This window comes from Biomphalaria glabrata, chromosome 9 (assembly GCF_947242115.1).
Source record: "Biomphalaria glabrata chromosome 9, xgBioGlab47.1, whole genome shotgun sequence".
NCBI lineage: Eukaryota > Metazoa > Mollusca > Gastropoda > Planorbidae > Biomphalaria > Biomphalaria glabrata.
In genome coordinates, this window is record NC_074719.1 from 26303968 (window position 1) to 26317687 (window position 13720).

Genomic DNA, 13720 nt, shown 5'->3' on the forward strand with positions numbered 1-13720 from the left:
AGTTTTAGTATATTAAAACATTACAATATTGATCAAAACGTTTGGAAATGAAAATCTACACTTTTTTTTTACACTTTAAGTTTAGAAATTGAAATTCTACATCTTAATCTAGTCTATTTTAGTCTAAACTAGATCTAGAAATTCTAGATCTAGACTCTAAAATAATTTTAATTAGAATATAAATCCAGATCTAGATATACTGTAATAAAAATCTAGATCTAGTTTAAAAAATCTAGATAGATCTAAATCAAGATATCATTCCTTTTTTAAACGCGAGTCACATAACGAGGCTTAATAAACATTACTATACCGAGTTCTTTTTTCATTTCATTTGAAGAATTAATTCCATATAACGTCAGAGGGAAAAAAAAACACTACGTCACACGGCCTAGCTAGACTAAAAATCGCCTTCATCTATAAGAGCCATTTATCGAGTGTTCATAGACTTTGGTGCACCGAGTGCGTTCTTTAAGCATTTCATTTAAAGAATTCATTCCATATGACGTCAAAGGAAAAAAAACACTACGTCACACGGCCTAGCTAGAATAAAAATCGCCTTCATCATTACGAGCCTTTTATCGAGTGTTCATAGACATTGGTGCACCGAGTGCGTTCTTTTAGCATTTCATTTAAAGAATTCATTCCATATGACGTCAAAGGAAAAAAAAACACTACGTCACAAGGCCTAGCTAGACTAAAAATCACCTTTATCAACACGAGCCATTTCTCGAGTGTTCATAGACATTGGTGCACCGAGTGCGTTCTTTTAGCATTTCATTTAAAGAATTCATTCCATGTGACGTCAAAGGAAAAAAAAAACACTACGTCACACGGCTTAGTTAGACTAAAATATGTTTTCATTAATACAAGCAATTTTTTCGAGGGTTAATAGACATTGGTGCACCGATTGCGTTCTTTTAACATTACATTTAAAGAGTCCATTCATATGACGTCAAAGAAAAAAAATTCCATTACCTCACAATAGGCTAGTACCGGTACCATAAAAAAAAATGTCTTTATTTACACGAGATATTTAACGAGGGTTCATAGACATTGGTGCACTGAGTTCTAATAGATATTATTTAAAAAGGATCAAAGCCACATTGTTTTTGCGTTTTGTCTGTCAGTCGGTCTGTCCGTTATCTTGATATAAAAAAAACAACTAAAAGTTATTAAAAATTGATTAACCTTTATTTTACGTTTCAAAACATCGCAATAATTTTTAGGTATGAACACAATTGAAAAGTTTATATAATAGATTGTTCCGAATGTTTGTATAAATAGTAAAAGAAAAAGAGAATTTCAGATAAATGTAATACCGTTAATTAAATTTTTTGGATGGTCTCGTATAAAAATTAGATGTACTACAGCCACGTGGAGAGATTTTCATACCTTACTTTGGTGTTTAGATTCTGTTTTCCTTAAAAATCGGAACATAATATTAACGATAATTAGATTTTTTAATGTTTTAGGTAGAAAGTTAAATGTACTGTAAGAGAGTAGTGAGTTAAAATATTTTTCATAAAAATCTGTAGAAACATTATTTCGTAAATGAGAAAATTATTTGTTTATTAATTAGAAGAGGGAGTTCAAACAATTATTTGGCGTTAGTAGATTTTTAAATAAATTCGGAAATTTCTGGCGACGATTTGTAGGAAACAAAATCCGGAACTTTCTTTATCGATTACAAAACTTCTATGTTATGTTTTACAAGAAAATTAAATGTCTAAAAAGTAATTTTCAGTAATCAATTCTAGTAAATTACTTTTTTTAAAAGCCTTATGCGATTTCAAACAATCATTAGGCATAATTCATGTTTTATAAAACAATATCCGGAACATTTTTACACTTAATGAAATATAAGTCAGTATAGAGATTATGATTTAGCATTAATATGCTATTTACATAAAAAACGGAACAACATATTATTGATAATGTGTTTTTGCAACGTTTAAGCATGGAAATTGAATGTAATATAAGTTAGAAGAGCAAACAAACATTTGTTGGCGTTGATTAGTTTTGCACAAAAAAATCCGGAACAATCAATTTTAGATACTTAAAACTATTGAGATGTTATGGGAGGAACATTAAAGGGTAAATCAGATTTTCAATAGCTTTTAGAGTTCTAGTTTTTTAAATCTAAACGTGACGGACAGACCGACCAACAGACAAAACGCACAAAAATAAGCTTCTTTTATTCGGATGGGGGCACTAAACAAAAAATAAATAAAATCTGATTTTAAAAAAAGTTTAAGGAATTGGTTTAGCACCTGATCATGTTGCGACGTTACGCTACTGCACGAAAATCGCAGCATAAAAAGTCCATTTAAAAAAATGTGCGTGATATTTATATACAAAGTGCATTATTAGCCTTTATAAACAAACAGAAATGTTTTCTTTTAATTTTAGCAGCTAGTTGACCAGAAAAAACATCTTTAACTATTATTTGTATTTGTTGTAAACATTTCCTGTACATTTTAAAAATATATTTGACTTAGTGATACTGAAAATACACAAAAATTGTCCATCTTTGTTAGCATATTGTAACATTGCCTCCCTTACATTTACGTAATTGTTTTAGAATTGGTGTATTTTTATGAAAAAATCGCTTGCATAATTAATTTTATAAATTAAACGGTTTGCTTTTAGAAAACCAAAAGTAGCCGTTGCACCTAAACTTTTCAAGCCGGATTTAATGATGAAATAATATTTTTCATATCTCTTCTAGTTTTCGAGATCTGAGTGTGACAGACGGACATTTTGCACAAACCTAATAGCGGCTTTTTCCCCTTACGGGGGCCGCTAATAAATATATAAAATTTAACATTTAGCCATATTTCATTTAAACTATACAACTTTTACAAACCTCAGTAATGAGATATTTGAAAAAACAACAACATTATTCTGTGACTTACATGTTTCTGCAATAATGTTACATCTGGATCTTCCTGGGTTTCTCTAGAGTTGTCTACCATTCTCAAATTATCTCCATCAAACAAAGCACAACATTGGTTACAGGATTTCACTTGAGCCTAGGAGGTCAACATGTACAACTAAACGTTAGCAATCATCAACTGCAATATAACTTGACTCACTTTACAATATTCAGAAGGTAATTTTTGTGTACATGTTATCAGAATTGACATTTACTTGACTACAAAGCAACAAGAAGAAAAGGTTGAGCACTAAACTGATTCTAATAAAGTTCATTTTAAAATAAACTGCTCTAAAGTGCAGGCTTTGTATGTTTATAATGGAACAATACTAGAAATAAAATACTCAGTGTCTTTGGAAAGTTTTGTATTTTAAAAGTGCATAAAACTTACTTTTAGCACTGGCATTTAAATTGTTTAGTCAACCCCATGTTATCTTGGTCCAAACTGATTCTGTCTCAAATATTAAGGGCCTGATGGCTAATTTAGCTTTCAAACCAAGTCATTTTGAGTTTGAAACTAGATGAAGACTTGTTTTTATTTAGCTCTAGGATCTCTAGGACATCCCAAGTTCACTAATTCTAATATGTATCAGACAATAGTTGGGTAAAGTAAAAGTGGTTGGTCATTGTGCTGGCAATATAATACTCTTCTTAACTATCTCCAATTGAAACTGTTCCGTAGTCACAGATTAATAATAAATTACTGTAGACGTTACTATTTAATAATGATAATAACGAGACTGTCTTGATCAAGGTAGACATATATAACTAACTTTTTATTTCCGTTCGATTCTTTGCTTTCGCATAAAACATAAATAACAAACAATGACGTAATATCTTCTAATCACATCCTTCCTTTTGAAGCTATCATCACATCCTTCCTTTTAAAGTTCTTAATACTTATATTTACAAGGAATTTTGAGAACTCGACCACTTCTGGTTGTCTTGACCGGCACAGCAAGTTCTCTAGATGTTGGTTTATAATTGTCTGTTTCTTTTGTTCTAACAGTTTGCTGTTCATTGTCTTCGTCGGTGTCATAGTACCCAGAGATGTCTTCTTCATAGCTCTTGTTTAAAAACCGTTGATTTCGTCTGTATATTTTCCCATCATTTGTCTTTATGATGTAAGATCTGGGTGATGGATGTTTCTTAATGACGACTGCTTTCTGCCATGTTTGTCCTAGACGAACTCTCACCTTTTATAGAGTCCATAGAGTCACTACAGAACATGGTCATTACAATATCATGTTATATTATCATGAAATTGCAAGGTCAGTAAGGGGAATTTTACCTTGATAGCAACTAATTCTTCTTTGAATGTTGTTTGTTGTTTCTCTAACCTCTCACTCAATTGTGTACAGATCTAGAGACAAAGAATAAAGTTTAGTTTAAATTACCTAGTACACTAAATATTTGTGAAATATCCAATAAAGTTTATAATTTAAAGTTAAAACTATCAAGTCCTATGATTACCTGTTTATAATCTGCTATAATGGCTGTATTTCTCTTGGACTCTGATTCAGCCCGTTCCAGTTCTCTGCGGCACATTTCTTTCAGCTGTAGACAAAAAAAAACTTATGTCTGAGCAAAAATGTAAACTACCAAACCATAAAGTAAATACAAATCAACAAAATGTCAGGACTTTGCAATCAATCCATAACGCTTTCACAACTATAGTCGTTGGGACTCGCCGCTACTGGTAGACAACTATAGTAGCCACAAGTCACTGATTTTGGGTCACTATTTTTCTAGTACCTATTTATACCATTACAAACTTTGACCTAAGAGAGCAATAGTGAAGCAATTTTTTAGGTGTTTATTTGGTATCTGCAGCATGTTGGAATAGATTTTTTATGATTTAAAAATTATTTTATTTCCAGCCTTCAAAAATGGAACATATTTAGCCAAAGTTTAGCTTTAATTGAATAGGATTTTAATGGGAATGTTGTTTCAGCTGTTGAACAAGGAAATAATGATAGGGGAAAGTGATTTAGAGCCAGTTGAGACAGATAGAAGTGAACGTGAAGAAACAGTATTTTGTTACATCTAGTCAAACTGGAGGTTGGAATGCAGCTAAATTTGATGTGATATTTTAATGTTTTTGATTTCTGTAACCTATTTATGAATTGCAACATGATGACCTATTTTTCTCTTTTATAAAAAGAAAAATTTTATGAGTTTTATTTTTTTTTGTTTTGTGAATTTAGTATAAAAAAAGATAGTTTAAAATTATTGATATGGAGTTATATTCCTTCTGACAACTCCTTAGTTAAATGCTTAAAAGGTTAATTTTTTTCATGAGCATTTGTTTAGTCACAAAAAAAAGTTGAGCTGTATGGTATATAATTTGTAAAATTCAGTGTTAAAAACAGTTTTCCAAGTGAGTGCTAAAGAGAAATTCACTTACAGACTTGGACTCAGCATCCAGTCTTTTCTTCTCATCTTCAGTCTCCTTGAGGAGATGACTAGTTTGTTTCAAGTCTCTGTCTAACTCAAGACATTTGTCAGTCAGCTGAAGATCAAAGTTTGCCATTATTATCAATAAATCAGCCAAAACATGTATAAAATAAGGAAAAAGTCGAAAAAGTCTGTTGAAGAAAGGGAGGGAAATTTTGGTTTAAATGATGTCATTGTGTTGTAGATAAGTTTGAATGTTTAGACCTAAACAGCACAACATAACTGATTATAAAAACAAATGACAAGCTTCACCCTGTGATGTCTATCCTACATTCCCAAGTCCTATCAAATTGCTTTTTTAAATTTAATGTCATTAATACAAGTAGCATAATACTGACTGAAGTAAGCTTAAAGAAATGTTCCCTAAAAGTTTACCAAAAAAAAAAAAAATCTTCCAAGGTTGCATTAAAAAAAAGTTTACATCTCTCTTTCCCTTCCCAGGATTTATTTAGGCAGGCAACAAATAATGTTCAACTTACAATGTCATAATAATGACATTATTTATCAATGAAAGGGAGATAACTCACAGTATCAATTTGATTATTTAAGTTTAGTTTGCTGTCCACAAGCTCATGAGCCAAGTCATCATTCTCTTGTTCTAGCCTCATGTTAGCTTCTAGGAGCCGTTTGTTCTCTCTCTAGAATGTTGAAAAAACAAACAAAACATAGAAATTCCACTACAGAGCTGCTTTTAAATGAGCTACACTAAATGAAACCAAATCCAAGCAAATATTGACTCACCTCATATCTCTCTACAGGATCTTCCTGTGCTAGACTCTGTTCCTGTATTGTTTGATATTCCTTCTCATATTTCTTAAGTTTACGACTGCTCACCTGTCAAATCAAAGTCAAGGACTAGATTCTATAATAATAATATATATACTATATTTATTTATTTCAAATACAAGTCAATAAAATGAGAACTATATACATTGGTCATAAGACAATGTAGTGGAACATGATTGCTTATGAGCAGAGCACTTAAATACCAAAATAAATAGCCAGAAATCTAGAGTTCGTTAGGATAAAGAATTTTTAGATGTCTATCCAGATGTTATAATTAATGTTCCTTCTTTCAAATGCTTAAATTGCTAAATTATTGATTTTTCTAAAAGGTTTTCATGGCACTTCTTGATCCCGAGATGAAAATTCATTTGTATAAAACTATTGTGCTTGACCTACTTTCATGTTGACAGTTGACCTCATCAGCTCCTTGGCAGGTTCCTCTCCTCTGAATCTCTTGGGCAAATGAACTCTGAAATATTTCAAGACGCCCTCAAAGTCATGAGCTAGAAGGTCTTTGCGAGATGACTGTCAGAGATAAAACACATTTTGTTTTTGTTAACTTTGAAAAAAAATAGTTTTGTGTGGAACAACTTAATAGTAAGCTCAGAGCGCTGTGATCCAGTAAGCTCAGAGCTGTGTGATCCAGTAAGCTCAGAGCTGTGTGATCCAGTAAGCTCAGAGCTGTGTGATCCAGTAAGCTCAGAGTGCTGTGATCCAGTAAGCTCAGAGCGCTGTGATCCAGTAAGCTCAGAGCGCTGTGATCCAGTAAGCTCAGAGCACTGTGATCCAGTAAGCTCAGAGTGATGTGATCCAGTAAGCTCAGAGCGCTGTGATCCAGTAAGCTCAGAGCGCTGTGATCCAGTAAGCTCAGAGCACTGTGATCCAGTAAGCTCAGAGCACTGTGATCCAGTAAGCTCAGAGTGATGTGATCCAGTAAGCTCAGAGCACTGTGATCCAGTAAGCTCAGAGCACTGTGATCCAGTAAGCTCAGAGCACTGTGATCCAATCCCCTTAATAGACCACATGGGGGAGTGGGAGTATCTGGGATTCAAACTGAAGCCCCTATATTAGGTAGGGAAACACTTTATGCAACTCATCCACACATCCCACTATTATAATAGTTGCCTTTTGAAATTTGTTGTCCCAATGATAACACAGCTTAAAAATTTCAAATAACTAACATAATCATAAGTCAACATATTTAAAACAACAATCTCTTATAAAGGTATCAGAATGGTCAAATTTGAAACTTCCAAACTGAGGGTCTTAAGTTAAAATCTATGTTCAGGATTGGAATATTACTTTGGGGTTTAAGAAAAAGTGAGTTATTGTACATTTGTTTTCAAATATCAAAATGTTTGATCATTGCACTAACCACATGACACTTGCCTAAGGTTTTATTCAAAACAAAGGACTGCCATGAATGTGATTTATTGTATCAGTTGCCCTCCTTAAGTTGATGTGTATGTTCCCAACAAGCCAGATATGTACACTTAGTGTATGCAAGCCATACTATAAGGAAATGGTTCTCGAGTGTTCTATTTTGTTTATAACAAAGACCTATTCTCATCTTTATTCTCATCTGTCCCTTGACTTTTGTCACAGGGAGGCTGTCACAGTTTGCATAAGCTAATAAGTCCACTTTTCCTGATCAGCAACTGTTCTTAGCAGGATATCAAGAGAGGCCACAGATTCTTTTATGTTATGAGCTTTTCTTTGGACAACCATTTCTTTTGTGCTCCCTCCACTGTATCTTGAAGAATGACTTTTGATAGTAAGTCATGTCTTACAATATGACCAAACCAGCCCAGTTTTCATCTCTTCATAGTAAAACTGTAAATCTCAAAGAGAAACTTTACCTTAGATGTAAAAAAAAACAACCCAAACTATTGGTGTACTCACTTTCAGTAAAGCCAAAGCTACACAGAATATAATGAGGTGACCCTGTAACAAAAGAGTGGACATTGAGAACATTGGCACAGACTGAGCTATCAATTCTAGCTTGGAATCAATTGGAGGGAAAACTGTAGCGGTAAATGTAACCACATATACAAAAGTTCAGTCAATTATATGATACCATAGTTGATTTTCATCCATTTGTATTATCTAAAAAAGGCATGCATTCTCCTTTAATTCTATACCAAATATAACATTATCTGATAACAAACAGAAAAGTTATTAAAGTTTAATCATAACAGAGTTGTGAAATACATATTAGCCAAATGAATAATTCAATCAGAACGTGGAAAATAATTATGGAGAGAAAGTTAATGAAGTAAAAAGATTAAATATAACACATGGGATAAGGATTTAAATTACAATTGCAAGCAATTCTCTTCCTATTTCATTAGCTTCCTGTTTTTAAAACTTCCCTTTTCTTGATCTCATTTTATTACTAGTACATTCACATGCATAAGTACAAAAAGAAAGAGCAGTTGATTCTGAGAAAGAGAGAACAAGTTGAAAAGAAAGATAAAAGAAACGAGGACAGATAAATGCAAGAGAGCTTTAATTTTATCTTATTTATTGTATACATCACCTCGCTCAAGAACAAATCTAGAATTCCAAAGACTAAATGAAGAGGAAACTTGGCAGTGAAAAGAGTCAGGAACCATTGGGAGGCAAACATGTGAATCTCTAGACCCATCTCAGCAAAGTGATCATATAGGTCAGGAAGATGGTCCTGGGAATCAAATCAATGGTTAAATTACCAAACAAGTTTACTACATGTGACATAATTTTTTTTTTCATGCAAAAACATTTCCCAATTAACTCTTGTTTGTTCCTGTTAAATAATAGTAATTATAATTTTCTACATAACTTGTTTTGTTCTTAGACAATTTTACAATTAATTTTTGCTTTATTTTTACAAGCATTTCTGCTGCTAACCACTTCTCCCAAGCTGATTTTGCTTAAAATTTGTCAAGTGTATTCTTACAGATCTTAATGCTTATGTTCCCCTTTCAGACTATGTTGTCTATGATGATGATGTAAAGATCATCAGCTTCTGTGGCCCATGGTTAAGGAGGGTGTTATGTGGCCAGCACAATGAGCAACTGCCTTTACTTTTCCCCAAATAGTGTCAGTACCCATTGGAGCTGGGTGGACTGAGGCCCTAAAGATCCTGAAAAACAACAACCCAGTCAACACCAGGATATGAGCCCGGGACTTTCTGATTTGGAAGCCAAGTGCTTTACCTCTCAGCCAAAGTGCCTCTGCTAGAGCTACAGAAACTCAAACACAGACAAGTAGCTTACAGAAATATTTAAAACTCTAATCTGTGCCTTTTTTGGCAGATAAACTTTTCATATTTAAAAATACCATGACTATAACATACACCTGTTAAAAAAAAAGTCTACTTATTAACAAGGAACAATTTCATCCATTCAGGGGTGCCACCCATGAGACCAAGTAAACCCTGAAACCAGAATTTCCAAATTTTACAAACCCTGAAATCATAAACCCCAAACTTTACCAACCCTGAAACGTACCGCATATACAATTTAAGCACCAAAATTTTACGAAAGAAGAACAGTATTAAATTACTACCTAGATCTGTATCATATGCCCCCCCCCCCCCATGTTTGAAATATGTAATTAGTAAGCCTATCATTATAATAAATAGAGTTTGTGTGTATTTATTGATAAAGCTTGTAATACAAGTTAAGAGGATTTAGTACAATTTTATATTAACAATGTTTGTAAACCCCCCCCCCCCCCAACACACAGTTATTTTAAATGATGTTTCTCTCTTAACATTTTTTCCCTCATTATTCATTTGAAGCAGCCTACTTTAATCAACATTGATAAAACTGATTCCATCAATGTACACGCATGGACCTGCAAATCTATTGCAACAAGATAAAATTGATTTTGAGATTTAGTACAGATCTACTCCAAAATGAACATTAAGATTTAGTTTCTAATATTTAAATGTAGACCTAGATGGCTAGAATGTGCTGGACTGCCAATACATAATTATAATTTATTTATATAAAAAAAACAACTATAAATCTATTGACCAATCGATCTATTTTTTCCAGGCGAATGCAAACTTACTAATTTAATTCTTCAATCATTGATTCTAGTTCTGATCTAAAAACGATATAAATATCCTAAATCTAGATCCTACTTCTATAATACTCTAGACATAGGCTAAGGCTCTATGTCTATATGGAACCTATACAAATTTTAAAATATAAAACACGGGAAAAAAAAAATTTTCTCACTCGTGAATTTTTTTTTCTTTCTATTTCTAGATCTAGGACTAGCCGCTAGGTATGCGAGTAGATCTAGACTATTCTAGACTATATCTATACTAAATACAAGACTTTACAGTCTAGATCAGATCTAGATTGATCATAGAAATAGATCTAGACTCTAAATCGAGCCGATTCGAGGCGCGTTCCGTAGATCTAGAAATTCTCTATAGATCTAGAATGTTTACACTTTTTTGTCACTTAGAATAAAAAAATACTATACCGGTAAATAAAGCTTAGTGCGCATGCAAAGTGAAAGTCTCGCAAATAGCGAGATACGAGACTGGTCGATTTTGTTTAAAAATGGCGGCTCGCGCGATCGGAACTAACAAACTAAAATTAACGGGGGAAAATGACCAGAAATTTCGAAAAAAATCTAAATCAACTAAAACCCTGGATTTTTACAAAATTGTAGAAGACAAACTCGGAGGGGGGGAAAATCGGACCCATCAAAACCCGGATTTCCGGGTTATTCCGGAAAAGTGGCACCCCTGCATCCATTACCTGCATTAGTCTCTCCAGCTGATAAAATTTTAAGTGTAAAACTTGAAAACCTTGTTTGAAAAGTTCCCTCAGCTGATAGTCATACATGATCTTTACAAGGACACAGAAAGCTTGTTCTTCTGGCATCTAGTTTCAAAGAGTAATTTAAACCCAAAGGTTCATGTATTAATTATATTTATAATAATCTTATAATTGTCTATAAATTCACAGAAAAAAAAAACACTAATGATATCTGAATTTTTCTTAATATTAGGAAGAAGACAGAAGTATATTATTATAAATCTTATTTACGTATTCCCTGAAAATAAGGTCAGAAAGAAATGTCAATATTTCAATTTCTACACACTGTTTTTTTTTGTTATTTCACAAACAACAAGAAATTGTATCCAAGCATATGGATCAAACTCTAGTTCAATTATATTTTCAACTAAAGAGATTTTTTTCCCACATTGGGTTTCTGTTTCGATTAATTATAAATATAATATTATAATTCAGATAAGTTGTTTCTGACAAGACCAATCAACAACAACAACAAAAAACAAACAAACAAACAAACTTTAATACTGAACATTTTGACTTTTTTTTTTTTGACCATTAAATGTTAATTGTTAACTTTAGCAATAAAAAAAATGTTTATTATTACAACTGCAAAATTATTTTTTTTAGTGAATCATCCAAATGAAAACGTATTTACATGTAACAAGAGAGCTGCTGCAAGGAATGACAAGCCCTGAACATAGCCAATTTCTTCATCATACACAGAGTAAGCCTGTCAAGTAGAATAATACTAAGTAATAGACAATAAATAATGAAGCAACAAGAGAAAAATCTATTAGTTATTAAAAGACTAACAAAAAGATAATATAAAAAAACAACCCAACTAAGTAATTATGGGGACTGTTAACTACTGACTTAGCCAATAGTAAATGTATAGCAAAACTTTGCCAGTATCAAACTATTCCAAGATGAACATGAACACTCAATTGGAGCTGTTCTTTAAACTTGAAGCAAACACATCTCTACCTTGCTGATTCTGTAAAGGGAGTCCTGACCTTGACCTCCAGCATCTTTAAAAAAATCATGAGCAGGGAATGTCCTGTTGATATCTCTTTGTATCACAGCATCAGATGGGGAATCCTGAATAGTGTACAAGACATTTGAATGTCAACACTTTAACAACTGGTAAATATTTTTTTTAACTTTAATGTCATTATAGAAATAAAAAGTTAAACATTTGTTATGTAATTACTCGGGAATTAAGGCAGAACATTTTATAACAACATACTGGTATTTGGGATGCTTAAATATAATCTCACATCCTGAGAAAAGATAAAAAATTCTACTTGGATCTGACTTCTGACACTTTAAATATAGAACCATATTAAATTTACAATTCTTGATTGAATAACATTTTACATTAAAGTACAACTTTAAACTAGAAACTCAGCAGTGTAGCCCTTGTAGCAGAGTGTAACAAACAAATGTACAAAAGCTTAACTTTAGAAGCTGAATGCAATGCATATGATTCATACCTTGATGATTAATGTTCTGTAAGCCTCCAGCAAGTCCTGGTTGTCATGACAACCAGCCAACAGCAGCCAGACCTCCCCACGCAGAGCTTCTGGAATGGTTTTACGTACCAGCTGGGTCACCTGACGTGGTCTTGAGGAGAGGTTCTTCCTCCACCTGGCCAGGACTTCTGCCCAGGCTTCCAGCAAGTTCTCATCAGTGACCTCTTTACTGACAATACCAGAGCCACTTAACAAAGGCTCATCAATATCTAGAAAAAACCATAAGTACTGCCAACAAGTTGAAGTATACTTTTATTATATGAGTATATAACAAGTACTGTCAACAAGTTGAAGTATACTTTTATAACATGAGTATATAACAAGTACTGCCAACAAGTTGAAGTATACTTTTATAACATGAGTATACAACAAGTACTGCCAACAAGTTGAAGTATACATATATAACATAAGTATATAACAAGTACTGCCAACAAGTTGAAGTATAATTTTATAACATGAGTATATAACAAGTACTGCCTGGAAGTTGAAATACTTTTTTATTACTTAATTTATAACAAGTACAGTTAACAAGAAAAAAATATATTGTGTAGTTCTATAACATTGGCTAACATAATGTTTGCATTTCTATAACTTTCACTAATATAATGTTCACATATCTATAACTTTTGCTAACAAACAGAGATAATAATAATTTGTATTCATTGATTCTCATGTTCTTAAAATATGAAGCAGGAATGATTCATCCAAGCAAACTGCACAATGGTAAATTAATTAAAAAAAGGGGGGGGGGGGGATATAAAAACTGTTCCTTAATTGCAACTAAATTTAAATGAAACAAATTTCAATCATACCTGAATCTTCCTCTTCTTGTGGAGTTTTAATGGATTCTGGTGGAGCCCTGTTAGTGCCACTCAAGTTCAAGGTCATATTGTGAGTTCTTCTCTCCACCTCTGTCTGGCTTTCTACTTTAACAACTTCATAACATTTGCCATCACCATTACCCTCCACCTAGAGATCAGTACAGTAGAATAGAGCTTTAGAGCAGTACAGTAGAATAGAGCTTTAGATCAGTACAGTAGAATAGAGCTTTAGATCAGTACAGTAGAATAGAGCTTTAAATCAGTACAGTAGAATAGACCTTTAGAACAGTACAGTAGAATAGAGCTTTAGAACAGTACAGTAGAATAGAGCTTTAGAACAGTACAGTAGAATAGAGCTTTAGAACAGTACAGTAGAATAGAGCTTTA

General features: G+C 32.7%; 1 protein-coding gene across 6 annotated transcripts in view; it reads right to left on the bottom strand.

Moving 5' to 3' along the window:
* The window catches only part of LOC106080093 (rab GTPase-activating protein 1-like), a 49515-nt gene that overhangs the window by 9053 nt on the left and 26742 nt on the right, over positions 1–13720 (bottom strand). For all 6 annotated transcript variants that reach the window (XR_008779596.1, XM_056039818.1, XM_056039817.1 and 3 more), the window contains 14 exons: positions 13325–13481; positions 12474–12721; positions 11965–12078; positions 11636–11710; positions 10942–11067; positions 8718–8861; positions 8081–8122; positions 6575–6703; positions 6134–6226; positions 5920–6030; positions 5343–5447; positions 4409–4492; positions 4227–4298; positions 2916–3032 (listed from right to left, as the gene is read on the bottom strand). Coding sequence is in view for 5 of the 6 variants with exons in the window: in XM_056039818.1 (XP_055895793.1) it covers positions 2916–3032; positions 4227–4298; positions 4409–4492; positions 5343–5447; positions 5920–6030; positions 6134–6226; positions 6575–6703; positions 8081–8122; positions 8718–8861; positions 10942–11067; positions 11636–11710; positions 11965–12078; positions 12474–12721; positions 13325–13481 (1617 nt within the window). In the remaining variant the exon portion in view is untranslated. The remainder of the gene's footprint in view (positions 1–2915; positions 3033–4226; positions 4299–4408; positions 4493–5342; positions 5448–5919; positions 6031–6133; positions 6227–6574; positions 6704–8080; positions 8123–8717; positions 8862–10941; positions 11068–11635; positions 11711–11964; positions 12079–12473; positions 12722–13324; positions 13482–13720) is intronic.